This window comes from Rhincodon typus, chromosome 1, assembly GCF_021869965.1.
Source record: "Rhincodon typus isolate 14 chromosome 1, sRhiTyp1.1, whole genome shotgun sequence".
Lineage (NCBI taxonomy): Eukaryota > Metazoa > Chordata > Chondrichthyes > Orectolobiformes > Rhincodontidae > Rhincodon > Rhincodon typus.
The window spans coordinates 163,252,699-163,273,552 of record NC_063332.1 but is presented as its reverse complement, the minus strand read 5'-3'; the positions used below and the strand labels follow the sequence as shown (position 1 = coordinate 163,273,552).

Below are 20,854 nucleotides of genomic sequence, written 5' to 3'. Positions count from 1 at the left end.
GATGCTGCCTGACCTGCTGTGTTCCTCCAGCTCCACACTGTGTTATCTCATTATTCCAGCAGCCTTTTTGACATCTCCTTGTCCCTGTCTCCTGCCTTTTAGTGATTTGTGTCCATGGACGTGAGAATCACATTGTTTTTCCACATTTGCTGGTCCCTCGTCATTAAAAACAATCTCAAGTTGATGTGGAATGAAAGATGCAACAAGACCTGGGTGTCCTTGTACATCATTTGCTGAAAATAAGGATGCAGGTGCAGCAGGCAGTGAAGAAGGCAAATAGTATCGTCATAGCAAAAGGATTTGAGTACAGGAGCAGGGATATCTTGCTGGAATTGAACAGGGCCTTAGTGAGATTATTACTAGAGTACTGTGTGCAGTTTTGGTCTCTCTATCTGAGGAAGGATGTTCTGGCCACAAAGTGAGTGCAGCAAAGGTTTACCAGACAGATCCCTGGCATGGCAAATGAAGAGAGACTGGATCAGTTAGGACTATGCTCACCGGAGTTTGGTAGAATGAATAAGCAACATAGCAACGTATAAAATTCATACAGGACTGGACAGGGTAAATGCAGAAAGAATCTTCCTGATATCCAGGGATTCAGAACCAGGGGTCACAGCCTAAGGATACAGGATAGGCACTTAGGACTGAAATGAGGAGGAATGTCTTCACCCAGAGAGTGGTAGCCTGTAGAATTCTCTGCACAGCAAGTGGTTGGGGCCAAATCATTGAATGTTTTCAAGAAGAGGTTAAGTATAGTTCTCAGGGCTAAAAGTATCAAAGGCTATGGGGACAAAGCGGGAACAGGGGATTGAGTTCAGGTGATCAACCATTATCATATTCAATGACGGGAAAGGTTCGAAAGGCCGAGTGGCCTACTCCTGTTCCAGTTTTCGATGGAACTTGACTGTATTTCCTATTTGCTCTCAAACATTTGGCTCTAACAATCAATACGAAGGACAAATCCTTGACTGGAATTGTTAATGTGATTGTGTCCATGCTTTCACCCCCTAGTGTTTAATTATCAATATGCAAGTATGATAGATAAATCTTGCTGTTCCACCTCAGAATTTCAGCATGATAATAGTCACCTCCAAAAACACCCTGGTTAACATCTAGAAAAAGAATGAAGTGGACGAACTAAAAATACCACAGTACTTTGTTGGAATGCAATTTTGATTTTGTAACAATTTTCTTATCGAAGTTTTGAAGTGAGAGAGAGAAAAACAAATCAAACTGTGGCACGACCTGATGGCTGTGAGACGATTTACTGGAAAGTACTGTAGCTTTTATTTCCTTTCTCTAAAGCTAGCACGTTTGTTTAAGAAGCTGAGAAAAAAAAGGTTTAATTTCCTTCATTATAAGGGTTAAGCAATGCACTTCAGTCATTGAGTTATACATCTCAGTAACAGACCTTTTGGTCTAACTTGTTCACGCCAACTAGACATCCCAATCTCACATTGTCCAATTTGTCAGAACTTGCACCATACCTCTCTAAACCTTTCCATCCAGGTACCTGTTAAATGTTGTAATTGTAAACACCTCCACCACTTCCTCTGGCAGTTTGTTCCATATACGCACCACCCTCTGCATGAAAAAATTGCCCCTCAGGTCCTTTTTAAATCATCCCCCTCTCACCTTAAACCTATGCCCTTTAGTTTTGGACTTTCCCACCCTCGGAAAAAGACCTTGGCTGTTCACCCAAGTTGTGTCATTCAGGTTTTAAAAAATCTCTATAAGGCCACCCCACAGCCTCCGACACTCCAGAGAAAAAAAGCCCCAGCCTGTTCAGCCCCTCCCTATAACTCAAGCCCTCCTGTCCCGGCAACATCTTTGTTAATCTTTTCTGCACCCGCTCAAGATTAACCACATCCTTCCTATAGCAGGGTGACCAGATTTGAACACAAAGTGATAGCAGAAGACAAGTGAGTACCTGTGGAGTTTTTTCTTATGTTTTATGAACTAATAGCTACAGGAAAGGCAAGATAGCTCCAATGCATAATGTGCACATTGTATATCATCCGTGTCCTGGAAAACCTGGGTGCAGGCAGGGTCATCAGCTGCAGGTAAATTTGGAGTTTGAACGTCAACTGGTATCATTGCAGCATACCCATGAAGGTGAGGGTTTTGTCATTAACATATTTATAGATCAGTTCGCAGCTCAGGGAGGGCACAAATGGGTGACAACCAGGCAGTCGAGAAGAAATAAAAACAGATATGCTCAGGGAAATCTTGGGACTATCTCACTCTCCAAGTCTAGGAAGTAGAGCCAAGACCAAGAGCTTGGCACCATGGCTGCCCCAGCTGTACAGCAGTGGGGGTACAAACAAGATTGGAAGAGCTGTAATGACGGGAGATTTAATAGTTAGGGGATAGACAGATGTTTCTGTTGTCACAGACATGAACCCGGGATGGTATGTTGGCTCCCTAACGGTGAGGGTCAACAGCTACAGAGTGCGCATATAGGGCAGGTGAATAGACAGCAGTCATGGTTCATATCAGTAACTACACCTTTGGTGGTCCTGCAGTCAAATGTAGAGAGTTAGGTAAGAAATTATCAAGATTACTCCTGGTACAACACACAAGTAAATACCGGAATAGTAAGATAGAATCATAGAGTCCCTACAATTCAGCCCATCAAATCCACACTGAACCCCCAAAGGAGCATCCCAACCAGACCCACCCCTCCTACCTATGCCTGTAATCCTGCATTTTCCATGGGCAATCCACCTAACCTGTGGGAGGAAACCCACACAAACACGGAGAAAATGTGCAAACTCCACACAGACAGTCACCCAAGGCTCAGTTCGTGACAAACGACAACACCTCCCAGTCGCGAACCACTTCAACTCCCCCTCCCACTCCTTGGACGACATGTCCATCCTGGGCCTCCTCCAGCGCCACAACGATGCCACCCAAAGGCTGGAGGAACTGCACCTCATATTCCACTTGGGAACCCTGCAGCCCAATGGTCTCAATGTGGACTTCACAAGCTTCAAAATCTCCCCACCCCCAACCTCATCCCAAGACCAGCCCATCTCGTCCCCGCCTCCTTGATCTGCCCGTCTTTTCTCCCACCTATCTACTCCTCCCACATCACTGACCAACCCCCATCCCCACTTCCTACCTACGAGCCTCATTCCCGCCTCCCTGACCTGTCCGTCTTCCCTCCCACCTACCCGCCCCTCCCTTCTCACTGACCAACCCCAATCCCAACTCCCTACCTACAATTATCTGTACTGGTGTCATCCCCACCTCCTTGACCTGTCTGTCTTCTCTCCACCTATCTGCTCCTCTATCCACCTTCTATCATTGCCTCCCCCCCTCTCTATTTATTTCAGAGTCCCCTTCCCCTCCCCCATTTCTGAAGGGTCCAGACCCGAAACATCAGCTTTCCTGCTCCTCTGACGTTGCCTGGCCTGCTGTATTCATCCAGCTCCACACCTTGATACATAATGACCTCCTTTTGAGCTGTAATCACTCTATGATACTTTATATGATGTTTCCTCAGAGTTTACAGTGAGGATATTTTGATAGCATTGACATTTATGAACTGCATCTTGTCTGTTGCCAATTAAAGAAATGCATCAAATGTCTATTTGAGCTTATCCTCTCTCACTTATTCTGTCCAAATGATTGGCATGTAGTTCCTGGATCAAATGGTTTTGGAATTGGGTATGATAATAAGAAATTAATTAAACAAATATTGATGTTTAGTTGACAATTGATCTTGTGCCCACTATATAATTTTTTTTTCCAATTAAACTTCACTATTAGGGAAGCCATTTACCATATCATCAAAAAGCATGGGATTACTTGAATAGGCCATCATCAACATCTTAGTGATTACCACTGACCAGACACTGAACTGGACCAACCATATAATACTGTGGCTCGAAGAGCAGATCAGAGGCTGGGAAATCCAGGTGCCCTGAAACCCTTAACCTCCTGACTCTCCAAATCTGTCCATCAACTGCAAGGCCCAAGTCATTTGCCTGGATAAGTGCTGCTTCAACATTACTCAACAAGTCTGACAGCGTCCAGGACAAAACCATGTCTTGAAAACCATTCCATCCACCACCATAATTACAATTTAGATAACCTACACAATACTGTGCAGCAACTGGACAATGTATCATCTAAACAACAGTAATTTTGGGAACATCACTGTCTACAAGTTTCCCTTGGACATGCATCATTCTGACTTGGATACACATCACCTTTCCTTCCTTGTCCTTAGGTTGAAATCCTGGGAACTCAATCCTAACAGCAGCAGGGCAGTACCTGCAAGTTCCCCATGCCACTGGAGATCCCAACATTTAAATTTGGACAAATGGTTTACAGTCACACCAACTACCTCTCTATACTCAGGTTCTACCTGTCCCCAATGTTACAAAAGATGGGCCTGGCCAAGTAGTTGCACCATTTTGTATCACCTGTCCTTCATGGAAAAATTTGCAAAGAAAACACTATTCCATTTGGAAGTGGTCAGCGCATAACATCCTCGAGACCCTACGGGAAAAGGAGACGGTGGATCCTGTCATATGGTTCCCTGCGTGAACTGTCAGAGTCATTTGGCAGAATGCCTCATCACCAGAATTTTCCAATAAGCACCAAGGAATAGCTTAGTTGGTAACGAGAAGGGCACTGCCCATCAGATCCTTTGTGTATACCTGGTCTCTGTGCACCAACACATGCTGCCCTCAAAGTGGCCGCGCTAGAGAAGGTTTTAGGGCCTAAACTCTCCCAGCCCCCTACCCCACACATCAGGCCTTGTTACCACATAGCCTGCCATTACACACCACATGTAATTAGTCACTAATAGTACCTATTAACAACTATTCACCCTCCCAGCCTGATCGTTATCAACTCTTTGTCTGTCCAACTGCTCTTCTCTCTCTTTAGGCTCTATCCTATCGTTTACTCCCTACCCCATCCCCCTCCCCTTTTCTCTGCATATAAACTGACGTTTTCCCAGCCACCATCAGTTCTGAGGAAGGGTCACTGGACCCGAAACGTTAACTCTGTTTTTTCCTTCACAGATGCTGCCAGACCAGCTGAGCTTTTCCAGCAACTTTGTTTTTGTTGCGCTAGAGAAGACTGTCACACATCTCCTTCTGGAATGTGCCTTTGCAAAGAAGATCTGGAGAGAGATGCATTGGATTTTGTCAAGCTTTGTCCCAAGCAGTTCTGTGATGCATGACTCTGTGCTCTACAGTCTGTCGCCCAGGACACACATTGAGACAAACATCGACTATGCCTGGAACACCATCAACTTGATGACGGAAGCTCTTTGGTCTGCCTGAAACTTGTTGGTCTTCCAGCGTACAGAATTGACTGAGTGTTGCAGACTGACACATTCCAAGGTCTAGGACTACATGCTGAGGGACAGACTAAAGCTTGGGGCAGCTGCCACTTTCTGCCAAAGTACAACGAGAATCCATTCAGTTATCAGACCCTCTCATTGCCTCAGAATGAATGTAAATAGTGTTCTACATGAGTAGAAAATGCCTTTGTTTGCAACTGTAGCGAAGCCCTGAGAAGTGCCAAATTCTAATGTATTTATTTTTTCCCTCTGCAAAAACTGCACAGAATTGTTTTAGTACCTTGTATATGTACATAAAGGTAATGCTTATGATAAAGTATATTTTTATAATAAAAAAAGTACTTAGTAACATTTGGAGATATTGAAGTCAAATGTTTGTTAGTCTGTTTTCTCCTACTAGGGTGCCCTCTAGTATTCAATTAGCAACATAAAGTACAATATGTGTCAGCCTGAAATTCTGGGTTGAAACTTCCTGTACCAGCAATGGTTGCCTTGGCATCAGGGACCTGGGAAATTGGTAAAGCACTGCATTGGGATAGTCCCGAAAGGAGCTGTCCCAGAAGGCAGGTTGTGAATTGGATTGTCTTTCCACTACAATAGGGGCAACATTATGGCTTTGCCAGGATATTGCTGCAGGCAGATTAGCCCTTTGTCATGTGCAGAAAGGGCATGATGAAGGAGATCAACAAAGCCATTGGCTCTACATCCCTTTTGATTTGATTTGATTTATTATTGTCACATGTACCGAGATAAAGTGATTTTTTGTGTGCTAACCAGAAAAATCACACCTTACATAAGTACGTCATTGATCACAAAGACTGCAAGTATAGCTGAGCTCAATCTGACAGAATATTTCCTCTCCACCCCTACATACTGGTTACCCTACATTGTGTTGAGTTGTGGTGCAGCTCAGTGAGAGCACCTTCATGTGGAGCTGTTGAGGCTGCAGAGCCCTTTGATTGAGCCTGCTGCACTGGGAGCCCACACATATTCCTTCATAGGATGGACAGTGCGGAAGTGGCTATTCAGAAGGCTGCCTCCCACTATGTTGTATCATTATTCCTGCTGTTGGCTGGTGTGGGCTGGAAACCCTATTTGGTTCTGACACTGGGATCTAAACCCAAGGCAAAATTTGCCCCTTGTTTTTCTGTCTGTGGAGACACCAAGAGATACACATGAGTAGAAAAGTAATTTCATTCACAAGCAATACATAAATACACAGCCACCTGGATGAATACATTAACATATAAATGGACAGGCACTTTGGTAGATACATACATAAAAATACTAAAGGAACCAGCTGCTTTCTCCATTAGCAGTATCTGAATATTGCTAAAGAGACAGACCTTTTGTCAAAACATTTCACTTTGTGATCAGGACGAGTGCAAGACTGACAAACTTCAACCAATCACATCAATTTATACCACAGAAGCAAAAGGTGCTGATTGGTTGACGGAGGTGTTGCCATGAAGAAAGCAACAGAGAACCACCAGTTACATGAACATCCAAATTAAGATAACTAGTTGAGCTCATAACATGGCTTACTTACACTTGCTAGACATACATTCAAACACATAGTCTGTAAACAAAAGGAACGGTGTGTTGTATAAGGCAGTTAGTACCTGAAAGGGTTAACTGACATTACAAGAAAATCTCTGCTTATTAGTATCTAAAGGATTGTTCTCCATGTGTTCATCAGATGATGTACAATTCTTCAATGGTTCTTCTGAGCCTCAACAAAACTTCATCTGACAAAGGAGCAGCGCTCTGAAAGCCTGTAATTTTAAATAAACCTGCTGGACTATAACCTGGTGTCGTGTGATTTCTGACTTAGTCAACAACATGCAACTAAATTAGTAACATGAGCTTACTCTTACGTTGAGCTCAATGTTTCAGAAGAATCAATCATGCATCTTAGATATAACACACCCAGCTACTAAGTACTATGTATTTAATATCTGCTGTTTATAAGGATTTAGTATCTTTGGAGCAATATGTTTTGTGGACTTCCTTCCCCAACTGGTATCAGCAACTAGACTAACACCAATAAGAAGGATTGGTGGCAATGGATTTATCCGTTAAAGTTGATAGTGCTGGCAACCAAGACTATAAGAATGGGTTCAAGCTTTGTGCCTCATATTGAATCATGGAAGCATTTGGAGAACCTAGCTTTTTCTATGACAATGTCTTTGCTAATCAATCAGCATGCTTTCCTCAATAAATTGTTGTGATTGTTTGAAATTTGGCATTCTTGCATTCGTCCAGATGGGGGCAAGATGAGAAGCTTCAGTAACGTGTCTTTTTTTTCACCTATTCTCTAGTTCTGTACTACCAAACCACTTTTATTTAACATTTCAGATGATCCTCAGCCTTCAATCTTCCGCTCCCACCTTCTTCGTGTGTGCTGCTCAAAAATGAATTCATGTTCTGAAAGTAAACAATTGAGTGCAGAGTTAAATTTTGGTGAATTTACTGTACCTTTTGTTTTAAGATCATCTTGTCAATTATTGCGCTGTGATTAATCACTTCCATATTCTTCTTACTCATCTGCTCACGCTGGTTTTTTAATGCACAGCAAGCTGTTTTAAGACTGTCAGTAAGAGCACATCTCCTGCTTTCAGACTCCAATAAATTTAACTGCAGATCCCTCTCCAAATGAATACCATATCGATCTGAAGCACAGATATTCTCACCAATGGCACTGGAAGATGTCCCTTTGCCCATACTGTAAATTTCAGAACTTGATCTGCTACTGTAGGAACTGAAATAAGAAAAATATCTAATGACTTTCTTGACATACAATTTCAAGGACTGCATTATGTACACAAGTAAAAGTATAACCTGAAACTCACAGTCATAGAGTCACAGCATAAAACAGACCCTTCGATCCAACTCATCCGTGCCAACCAGATATCCTCAATTAATCTAGCCCCATTTGCCAGCATTAGGTCCATATCCCTCTAAACTCTCCTATTCATATACCAATCCAGATGCCTTTTAAATGTTGTATTTGTACCAGACTCCACCACTTCCTCTGGCAGCTCATTCCATACACGCACCATCATCTGCGTGAAAACGTTGCCCTTTAAGTCCCTTTTACATCCTTTCACTCTCAATTTAAAGCTATGCCCTCTAGTTTGGGACTCCCCTACCCTGAAGAAAAGACCTTGGCTATTCACCCTATCCATTACCCTCATGATTTTATAAACCTCTATAAGCTCACCCCTCAGTCTCTGATGCTCCAGGGACAATTGCCCTGCCTATTCAGCCTCTCCCGATAGCTCAAACCCTCATCTGGCAATGATTGTAATATTTTGTTCAGGTCAGTAGGGAAAGCAAATTATTATAAGCTTTTAAAAGCTATTACAAAACATATTGACTCATGCATTATCCTTACAAAGTAAATTTTGAGACCTGAATGTTCATGTAGTTGAAAAGCCTCTCCATCATTAGGAAAATGGCAGCAGAAGCCTGAAGCAGAGGCTCTACTCCCAATCATGGCATGCACCATTTTTTGCAGATGGGGTATGGGGGTAGGTTCTGATTTACACATCTATGGGTCACAGAGGCATCCAGACATGTTAAAGTACAGCAGCCTCAGGCTGGCCTGATTTTCGCTGGTGAGATGTCCAAAGTACATCCCATGCACTTTAGACCTGGTGGTGCAAAGCTGCCAGAGTTCTTTGTAAAGGTAAAGTGCCCTTTTGGATATGGCCTGAGGACTCCTTTGGGGGAGGCTTTGTGCTCTTTGCAAGAGTTGATGTAATAGAATCCCTACAGTGTGGAAACAAGCCCTTTGGCCCAACAAGTCCACACTGAACCTCAGAGCATCCCACCCAGACGCATCCCCCTAATCTACACCTCCCTGAACACTACAGGCTATTTAGCATGGCCAATCCACCTAACCTGCACACCTTTGGACTGTGGGAGGAAACCAGAGAAAACCCACACAGACATGGGGAGAATGTGCAAACTCCACACAGATAGTCACCCAAGGCTGGAATTGAATCCGGGTCCCTGGTGCTGTGAGGCAGCAGTGCTAACCACCGTGCCACCGTGCCACCCCACAAATCTTTGGGAGAGGTCAGATGTCTTTAGAGAAAACCTCTTTGGGATTGTTAAATGTATATAAAAAGTGCACAAACTTATTGCAACTGTCAAGTTCACTGGAGTCATCAGGAAAACTGCCAAGATAGCCATTAAGAAAACTGTGAATCTCTACATGTATTTTGATCTCCTGGCCTTTAAATGTTTGAGAAAACTGTCTGCAGTCTCTTAAAAAAGTGCTTGCTACTTCAGTCTATCTCTTAAACATCAGGGTTATCATTATAGGACTAATGTTGCATGGCTGCTTTCATAGCCTTTCATTGTTACAGTGGGGTGCCTTAGAGTTTACAGTTTAATTGATAGCTCCACATGGTTATATACTTTGAAATAGGATTACAAATTCAACTGTTTATTTTTATAAAGGCTAAAAGGAAATTAAACATATTGGATGCCTGTCCAATCAATGAAATAAAAGTGAATTCATTAATAATCACTTAAAAACTTTATTTAATCTCAGCATAGATCCAGAGGCTTGCCCATGATGGATTCTGAGTGAGTTGATATGGTAGGTGTTTGGGCAACTGTTGGTGACTATGGGGGATAATGGTTAGTAGGAGTTGGCATAGGAACAATGGAGAAGTGGGGTCAGGTGCAGGTTGTAGGTTGTCATGGTGGGCATAAGGGGCTGTGAGAATGGGTCAGGTGACATGTGTTGGCATTGATGGGGCACGGGAATGGGTGTGGGAATAAGGGTCAAGTGTCAGCTTTTGATTTAGTCTCTTATTCACATCTTCACAAAGTTCTGGTTTATTGAGGACAGCCTTTTGCGAAGCCCATGCGTGAACTGATTCTACGGTTCTATGAACACAGCAGCCTCCAACTCTTTCTGGGTTAGGCTCATGAATCCCATTTTCAATGACCACCACCCACCCCCTCTCCACTTGGAACAAAAGTCTGACTTCCCTGGGCAGTTTTTCCCAGATCAGAATTATCCCCACTCTATCCAGCAGCACAAATTCAGACCTGACTGTCTCCAAGTAACAGCTCTGATTTTTTCTTGGAAAACATGTTTTATTTTTAACATGGATCTGTCCCAACTGAGCCTAGCAATACTTGCCAGTTGGAAACTAATCATGGTCAACATTAATGGTCATAAAATAGCTTTTTATTGAAGAGTGTAACTAAACATGTCATTTTTTTTTACTTTTATATTCAATACATTTGCCAGTGATACTTTCCACTTAAAGTACATGAATACACAATAATGTCGATGCACCGTAACTACTGACTATAGTAAATGAGAGGTAGGGAAAACACAGGCTACAATGGTTAAGCTATTAATTGTGATAATTAGTAAATAATTAATGATTGCTTACACACTAACTTCAAATCAATGCAACTTTTATTTTACCACAAATAAAAATAGGAGCCTAACCTTTTTTGAGCATTTTCATCAGTCATCAACCTTGTTTATGTATATTGGCTGCTGTTATTTGAGACTGTCTCTGGCATGTGAGCATTGGGCAAGGCTCCTTCACACCCTTGTTAACTCTGAATATGTTTTTAAGTGTTAGAAAGTAGTTGCATATATATGTCACAGTATCCTATTCCTAAAATGTCCCAAAGCATTTCACGTTCAATTGATTACATTTGAAACCAGGCATTAACCATCTCCAATAAAAGACAATCTAACTATATTCCCTTGACATTCAATGGCATTGCCATCGCTGAATCCTTCACCTTCAACAGCCTTGGGTTACCATTAGCCAGAACTGAACTCAACCAGCTGTATAAATACCATGCAAGTGAGAGGTTGTAAATTCTTTGGCAAGTAACTCACCTCCTGACTCCTCAAAGCTTTTCCAACACCTACAAGGTACAAGTCAGAAGTGCAATGGAATATTCTCTATTTGTAGCTCCTACGTTTAAGAAGCATAACACCATTAGGACTAAATAACCTGCTTCATCATCACCCCGTGCACCACCTTAAACATTCACTGTCTCCAGTGTATACTTGCACTGGAGTTACACCTGTGTATACCTGTGCATATTGTTGCACAAATGCTCCTTCGACAGTACCTCCTAAACTTCAGATCTCTATCACCTGGCAGAACATCGATGGAAACACCATTTATGGCCCCTCCAAGCAATACACCATCCTGTCTTGGAAGTATATTGCTGTTCCTTTGTCAAAGGATCTGGAACACTCTTCCTAAGGAGTACTGTGTGTGTAGCTGCAGCAGACTGCAATGGCTTTCTGAAGGTGGTTCACCTTCTCAAAGATAATTAGGGAGGGCAACAAATACTAGCATTGCCAACAAAGCTCAAAAGTCAGGGGCAGATAAAAAGAACTCATTGTTTTGTGCATGCATGGTAGCCAATTTTGTAGGTAATGAGATCTCACAAGCAACAAACAAATTGCATGAATCTGTTGACAGTGGTTTTAGGTGAGGGGGGAATGCTGCTCACGACATTCTGTTGCAACCAAGAGTAGAGAAACTCACAATTGCTCTCGTCCCACTACTCTGTGAGTCACAAAATAAAACAAAAATTCTTTTTCCAGTTCATTCCAAATGACTAATTAAATAAGTTATATTAAATAACTATATTGGGTTTTAATCAACAAGATCTATCAACAGGTTTCTCAGCAAACAAAGGTATTGGTTTATGATGTAAATGAAATATATTCAATAAAAATGCCTTAATCAGTTAATGCACACACACACACACACACACACACAGACACACACACACTCCTGTTGTCTCTGAAATCTTACAAACTATTAAGATGTTCTTTCAACCATTCTTTCAAATAAACAAATAGATTTCACCCTGGGACAGATCAGCCGGATATCTTGTTTTTAGCAGGCTTCCCTCCAACTAACCAGATAAAATATGCTCCTCTCCAAGTCACTCACCTGTTCCAAGAACATCCCCAGTGGGGATCTAAAGCATTTCAAGTAGTTATTACAGTTAAGTAATTTACAGGAAGCCTCTTTAAAAAAATTCCAAAGTCCACAGTGAACGTTCACTAACCTCTTCTAAAGAAAGCTTGAAATAAATCTATCTTTCTACACAATTCGTCAAAATGCAATACTTCCAAGTAATATTTAATATGAAGTGTCTTCTCAACAACTATAATTTCTAGCTCTCCTTCAAATGGTGGCCTCCAATCTCATATACATCTAATTAATGATGTAAGCATGGATTTGGAAGCTCTTCCGATGCATGGTCAGCAAGTTAGTCCAAAATCCATTGGGAGCTTCTCTCAATGAATTATGCTTAAATGTCCTGAGAGTTTTATTTGTATTCTTCAGAAAGTATAAACAGCTGACTTAACATGGACCAGCTCCCTACAAGGCAATGATAATAAATGTTTCTGATTAATTACCCAGAGCCATTGCATTTAAATAATACATTCTAAAGACAACCCATTTTACTGTTCACCCACTATGTTGAATCCTTGTAGTCATCTTGGCTTCAGTGAATAAGTTCTCTGCTGATAAATGTTTTCTGTGATCTGGGGTGGAAATGTGAGTGTGCTGACAGTGTCGACACCTTACTAACTGTGTGAAGCAATACAAAACATTAATGAACAACTTGCAGACAAAAGGTTTGTTTTGTCAGCATAATCCTTTTATACATCACACTCAAATCTTATTACTCTCATCTTAACTTTTCTTACTATCTTACATTAAAACAACAATTTGAATATTTTAAAAAAACAATTCCTTCTATAATTTGATACCTTAAAATTCCACTGTCTGTGTCCAATGTTTTATTCAGCCGGGTTTGGGAATATTTTGGAGAACAACAGGAAGTTTTTCTTGAAGTCTGTTAAGGTTCAAAAAATATATTTGCTGAAGAATAATTTTTAATAAAGCAAATACTGAACACATCAAAGTTAATGCATTAGAAATGTAACAAGGCAGTACAGAACTTGAAACTGATTGACAGCAAATTGCAGATAAAACATAATGGGGCTAAAGCTAATAACCTTTGAAAAAGGACCTGGAGATCATAATGCTTGATTAATCCACACTCTGCAATGCAGGCAGATTGCCAACTATATGCTGCTGCATATTTCAATAATTTTGCCAAGCAGCCAGTGGAAACTATGCCATTGGTTGACTGAGAACCTGAGCAGAGGCTCAATTGTTAGTGCTCTATTGATTGTATTTAATTTTCATTCAGATGGGACAGCGTTAATTTAGGTTTTACTTAGCCAGGTATAAAGAGACATTCATTGCAACTGGGGTCACTGAGTTCAGAGGTGGTTAACTGCAAGGTTTACTCTGTAAATAAACGCAAGACTGAGTAAAGATTGGCTTTAGTATTAATAGCAGTAATCAAGTTCTGAGCATCTGTATACAGTGCCATAAGAAGTTAGATGACATTACATAAATTATCACGATTGGTCATGCATCTTCCAATGCCATGTCCTTTCACTGCACTAATCTAGACAATGCTCAAAGCACCTCACTCCTGCCACTCACCTACCAACAACAATCTCTCTCAACCAAGACTCATACCCAGCATTCATACAATTCACCTCATCATCAAACACTTAGCACTGCTGCAAGCCTCACAACCACATCTCACAGCTTGCACACACTGCCATTTGGTTTTGACAGCCATGTCAGACAGATTACAGCAGATTTACTTATACTTTCCTCCCTTTTGCAGTACCAAATGTAGATCCAGAGACAACAGGAACTAACCAAAGGGGATGCTGGTGCACCTGCACATTCTAAGCCCCATAGAGAAGGTGATACTGGTCATCACTGGAATTTCCATTACTGAGGCTGCAGTCAGTGACAAGAGTTTGAAGTATCACTTTTCCTGGATCCTCACACCAGCTTCTCTCTCTCACATCCTAATTCCTCCTCACCAAATGCTCTTCTGATTTACAAGCTGCAGATGGTATAAGAATGAACCTCCTACTTTGCCCCATCTCCTCCTCCCCACACCACAACATGACTCTGTGCCTTTCCTCATTAAGGCACCACAAAGACATTTCCCCATAAAGATTTGTCCCTAAATTGTACCCTCACAGCAACCAGCTCAGACACTACATGCATTATAGTCCAAAGAAAGATGTAAAGGTAGAATCAGCATGAGGTAAGATACTGAGCAACAGGGATCTGCAGTCTTTGTAAGGAGCTAGAGGGTAGAGGTAATGGCCTCCAGAAATGGGAGGTCATGCATGAATTCTGACTAGAGCAAAGAATTCAGATGACTTCAGTTGCATATGAAATCTCCAAAAAAGGCTGATAGGTATGTGGAACAAACTACATGGTGCATTGGAAAGACTGCCAGGAACCTGGATCACGGTGTGCAAAGCAGTATGCAGACTCTCACTGAAGTCCAGCAAACTGCCCTCCAGCAAGTCTTCGGGACTGTTGTGGTGCCTCCCCAAATCAGGCTCCACGGAGATCGAGACCTTGCAGGAAGACACACTTGGCCACCACGAGCACCCCTCCACTATTCTGCCAGTAGCCTTGCTGTGAAAGTCCAGACTGCTACCCCCATGCTGAGCTGGAGCATGTTGGGAGCCATACTCCAGGCCCAAAGTTGCTCCGTGGTCAAATGCAATTGCCTCTGCTGAAAGTCAGCTGCCTTTAGCAGCCATGATACAGTCACTGAGGTCCCATCTCATACAAGATCTTGGACTGGAAGAGGCAGACTGATTACAGGCACTAAAGGAACACTCGATGTTGATTCAATTGTCTTCTATATGTAACATGGCATGATTTAATTCATTAATTTGGCTTGGAATGATTAGTTTCTGATGGCATTGTGGCCAAGAACTCATTGTGATGCTCAATCAGAAAGGGAAGGGAAGGTATTGAGCTGTTAGTGAATGGGGAATAAGGTTTGTGCTTGTTGGGACCACACTTCATGGATGGTCCAGCCCGAGAGCGTCAGTCCATGATGTCGCCTCCTTCCTCTTCGTTCTTCATCAGCTCATGTTCTACCCTGTCCACATGCTCCTGATCCTCCATGGTTCAGTTAGTTGTAAGAAGTGTTCTTTCATGATGGTAAGAGTTATTTTTTTCACTGGTTTGTTGTATTTTATATATTGGACTTAGCTTCAAGCAATGTAGTGGTAACATGAACTGCAAGAGTGCCACAAGTTTATTTACACAGCTTTTAAATATCACAGCAAGCACACAATTTCCAAACACACACTCACAACTCAAACTTCTGAGATCTTTCTGAAAGCTTCTGTTTACTTTAGCTCTCAGCAGCTGCACTGAGGCTTAATAAATCAAGCACCGTGAAACATAGATTAGGCAACAGGTGAAATACAATCAAATACAGTTCAACTAAACCAAATCATTAACACGATAGCAGGCCTGTGCAGCGTGCTGCAGACCATTATCAAGGCAGCCATCCACTTTGTGGAGTTTTGCAGGGCTTCTCCAGAGGAGGTCAGGGAGTATCATGCTAATGGTCTGTTCTATCACATTCTTTGTGGAAAGCATGGCTTTCTCTCTACACAAGCCAGCAACCTGTTGTATACAAAGCCATAAAGTCATGTAGCCATCTCTTATGCTGCCAATTTACTATGGCAACTCAGCTGCAGATACCCCCATGGCCTGGCACAAAATGAAAGCATTATGACCCAATATTGAATATTGACCTGAATGATACACTGCATATGGACGTGCACCAGCTGGATGTTGGCATGTGGAATCTCTTTCAATTCTGGTACATGGTAGATAGGGCACGTGGTGCCAGTCAATGGTACCCTATCCCATCAGGAAACCTGTACACATTCCACCTGCTTCTCTCCAGCAGTAGAGAATGAAATCTAGTCAACTCTCAATCAATAACGAAATGAATCCTCATGTAGCAGTGGCCAATTAACAGCTGGATGTTGCAAATATCTCCAGCTCAAGCCTAGAAAGAGCCAGACACATCATGATTGATCACTGCGGTCACCTTCACAGTAAGTGGCAGTGGCTGTCCCTGCTCTGCATTGAGAATGTCGTTGTGGCTGCAGTTTGGGCAGATTTCAGTGAGGACATCCTTACTAAATTGCAAACATTCACACGTCGTGCTTTGCTGATATGCAGGAGAAACTATGGCTTCCTGAACACTCTGTGATGGTGGGGTGCGGAGGGTGTGGTTATAGGGGGAACAGAGATATGGCCTTCTGCTGAGAATTCTGCTCCTCCTTACTTCCTCTTCCAGCAGCTTTTCCTGCTCTGGGTGACCTCAGTTCATCCTCCACATCATTCTGCACTCCCAGGGGAATCCTTTCTCATGCCTGAGGGCAAACAACTTTGTATAGAAACCTTGAAGTCAATAATTAGTCATTTTGTAGCTGACACAATACTCCCTTAGAGCTTAGAGATTGTAAGAACTGCCGATGTTGGAGTCAGAGTCAACATAGTGTGGAGCTGGAGGAACACAGCAGGCCAGGCAGCATCAGAGGAGCAGGAAAGTTGACGTTTTGGGTTGGGACCCTTCTTCAGAAATGGGGGCTATTTCTGAAGAAGGGTCCCGACTCAAAATGTCAGCTTTCCTGTTCCTCTGATGCTGCCTGGCCTGCTGCGCTCCTCCAGCTACACACGGTGTTATCCTTTGCCAACTTTACATAATTATAGCACCAAACACTTGTAAAATTGAACCAATTGCCAGGGTACAAAAAAAATCAATCAGCAACTAACTCGAAAGCTGTTGATAAACCCTGTGTAACGCAAGATTTAAGAATGTACAACTCGCAAAAGTTCCAGCATAGTAATCTCTTATTCTACTGGCATCAGACCTGTCAATAAGTTCATGTAAACGCTTATCTTAAATCTTATAATGGATAACGACTGCTTGACAGGACAAAAACACAGAAAAACCATTGGGAGCTCAATTCATTGCCTTGACTCAGTGATGCTGTGTATTTGCTTGTTCAATAATTAGAACCAACATAACTGGAGGGGGAGGTGATGGCCTAGTGGTATTATTGCTGGACTGTCAATCCAGATAACATTCTGGGGACCTGGGTTCAAATCCTGCCACAGCAGATGGTGGAATTTGAATTCAATAAGTATCTGGAATTAAGAATCTAATGATGACCATGAATCCATTGTCAATTGTCAGGAAAAACCTATATGATTCACCAATGTCCCTTAGGGAAGGAAGCTACCATCCTTACCTGGTCTGGACTACATGTTACTCCAGACCCACAGTAATGTGATTGACTCTTAACTGCCCTCTGGGCAATTAGGGATGGGCAACAAATACTGCCTCGTCAGCTACACCCTCATCCCATGAATTAATTTTTAAAAAAAAGAGTTCAGCAGGATTGTTGGGTCACATTGCAATAAAGAAAGGATATTGAGAGCCAGTGTGCTCAAAGCATTCCTTTTACTGGCTCTCTTGACTGTTTAAGCCAGATCCAGACCTCGAATGGTTCACAGGGCTCCTCAGGCTCAGGGGGAAGTTATGTGGTGTCCAAATAATCCGCATGGGTCCATATCAGCTGGGTGCTCATTCCAGTTATCTTCACCTGGTCTCCAGGTCCCAGCATAGGCCTCAGGCAGATCTCTCCTCCTCCCCGTTCCCATTTGTACTTGAGCTTGCTCTTCATGGTCCCCGGCTTTACTGACCAACAGCAACATGATGGTTAGTACTGCTGCCTCACAGTGCCAGGGACCCGGATTCAATTCCAGCCTCGGGCGACTGTCTATGTGGAGTTTGCACATTCTCCCCGTGTCTGTGTGGATTTCCTCTCGATGCTCTGGTTTCCTCCCACAGTCCAAAGATGTGCAGGTTAGGGTGGATTGGCCATGCTAAATTGCCCACAGTGCCCAAAGATGTGCAGGCTAGGTGGGTTAGGCCTGGGAAATGGCGTTACAGGGATAGGGCTGGGGAGGGTGCGCCTGGGTGGTCTGTTCTTTAGAGGGTCAGTGTGGGCTCGATGGGCCAAATGGCCTGCTTCCACACTGTAGGGATTGTATGATTCTATGAAACCTGCTAAGTACACTGCGCCTTGCACTGAGGCTGACCAATCCCTCAACACAACACTCTCCCCCATCACCAACTGAAGGCCGCATCGATAGAACCTCTTGTTGGCCACAGGGAATGACCCGCTGAGAATGCCCCTTAGAAGTGGTCTGGAGTCCAAACCCAAAGTAAGAAGTCGGAAGCCAGGGAATAAGTCCCTTTCTAAACCTATAAATGGCCCTGCTGAGGACATCCCTCCTGCTGTTTCTTGCCTACTCTTCTGTGTGAGGTTAACAGAAGGCATAGGTTAGAATGTTGAGTTCCAAGTTGGCACTGCTAGCATCAAGTCAACGATGCACACTGATTGATGCCATGATTTTCCCACTCTGCTTACTTCTGATGGATGTGGGTTGCATACGTGTGAATGTCTTCATCAGTACTGTGTCCGGCACAATTCACCCCATAGGTGTTACACATTTTGGAGTTCTAAAGGCAGCCCACAGGGATCAAGCAATCTTCGTGGTGTGGATTTCCTCTTTCATAAAGTCAGTTTCCACCTGGTGCCAAGCTAGGACGATTTCCAGCCATCTAGCAACAGTGACATAATCAACCAAGGTGAGCAGTCAATCACGTCAAAGTATTCTCACTGACAGCAAAACAGGAAGCAGGATGCTCTTAAATCTTGACTTTGAATTAAAATGTTACAGAGAATGAAAGAAACGAAAGACACACACATGGTGATTTTGTCGAAGCTGAAGTACTGTAAACATTAAAACATTAAGAATTTTTTTTTAAATTATGGAACAATTTGATATGCTGTAACTAATCATCAGTGAGGTTGTGGAGCAGCAATCGTGTCCCACAAGACACAGGACTAGAATGATTGTTACAATCTCGATAAATTGTATCAAAGGGCAAGTTCTCATCAGTTCAGTGATTTGCACTTGACTGCAGGGAGGGGGGGTCTTCCATTGTAAACTCTATGAAGAACCGTTGAATCTCTGACAGTAGCTTCTCTCATGGATTTCTGTGGTTGCGTGTATATGTGCAGTTTAGTGGTATTTGGCAGGGGGAGCATGGCCAGTTTTGCCAAAACTACTACCACAAAATCCAGGCCAATATTCCTTCTGTTAAAATGAGGAAGTGACTGCAAATAACCCAAATCTCTACGTCACCTGACCCAATTAAAACAACTAAAAGCCATAAATGTAACCTTTACAATAATTAGTGATTATAATGTCTGGAAAATCTAGTAATTAATTACTTTAATTAGATAGCTTGCATTCCTTATTGCAAAGAGTGTAAACATGTCAGAATAAGCAAAAGCCATTTTCAATAAGCAATAAATCCCTGTCTTCCCCTCTACAATGAGACAACAGCAGGAAGGTGATATTGAACTTGTACAAAACACTTTGTAGGTCTGCACTGGAGTACTATGTACAGTTGTGGATAGCACATTATAGGAAAGCTCTGAATGCATTGGAGAGAGTGCAGAAACAATTTACAAGTGGTTCCAGGAATGAGAATTTAATCATGAGTAGGTAGGGAGAAGCTGTAAAAGATTTAAAAAAATTAAAAAGTTGCTAGAGCGTGGCATATACTGCCTGGAAATATAATGGAGGCAGGTTCAATTGAGGCATATAGTGTGCAAGGGATATGGAGAAAATGCAGGAACTTGGCACGGGGTAATAGAACTGGCACAGGTACAACGGGCTGAATGGCTTCCTTCTGCACTGTAACAATTCTGTGATTCTATAGGATTGTCACTACCCACTCTTGTATTCGAGCTTGTTTTGATGGACACCGTAGCAGCAATGACACAAACCGGTGTGCAGATCTAAATTTCTTTTTCATTCGGCAAAACACAAGATTTTTCTCAAACCGTGCAATTTCCTCCAATTCACTATGTCCTGGCTCCGAGCCCGGAGCACGATTCGCTGTTATGGAAACGACATAACAACAGTTCCAGTCCTAAACTCTTTACACCCGTGCACTGAAAGAACCGAATCCCTGAAGGAGAAGACTCACCGGCAGATTATGTCGACATTGTTCGGTCCCCCTGAATAAACCTTGATCGAGGGCTTCAGGTTCCATGTTTCCTTCTGGGGGTAGGCGCATGGGGATGGTGTTCCAAACAGACAGAGTTTGCTGGTGAACTCTCCGTCCCCTCCGCAGTACAATGCTGCTCTGAGTTTGAACTCTGCCATCCCCGACTGCCGACCTCTCAGCTCCTCCCATTGTGAGATCTGCAACAGTACGTTGTAAAGAGACGATGAGAGAAGCGGAGTGAATGAGAGCTCATATTCTGCACGTTATCAGTGCATCTGTAAAGGAGAATACTGTGCGTGCTGGACATCTGAAATTAAAAAGAAAACAAAAAGCTGCAAAAATAAAAGGCTCAGAGATAGTAGGAACTGCAGATGCTGGAGAATCTGAGATAACAAGGTGTAGAGCTGGATGAACACAGCAGGCCAAGCAGCATCAGAGGAGCAGGAAAGCTGATGTTTCTAGGCCCGAAACGTCAGCTTTCCTACT

General features: G+C 42.7%; 1 protein-coding gene across 1 annotated transcript in view; it reads right to left on the bottom strand.

The window, feature by feature from the left end:
• LOC109918329 overlaps positions 1 to 20,541 on the bottom strand; it is an 859,583-nt gene extending 839,042 nt beyond the window's left edge. The window contains exons 1-3 of the mRNA XM_048602110.1: positions 20,348 to 20,541; positions 13,119 to 13,204; positions 7,802 to 8,084 (exon numbers count right to left, since the gene is read on the bottom strand). Coding sequence (XP_048458067.1) covers positions 7,802 to 8,084; positions 13,119 to 13,204; positions 20,348 to 20,437 — 459 coding nt within the window. The 5' untranslated portion in view covers positions 20,438 to 20,541. The remainder of the gene's footprint in view (positions 1 to 7,801; positions 8,085 to 13,118; positions 13,205 to 20,347) is intronic.
• Positions 20,542 to 20,854: the final 313 nt, after the last annotated feature.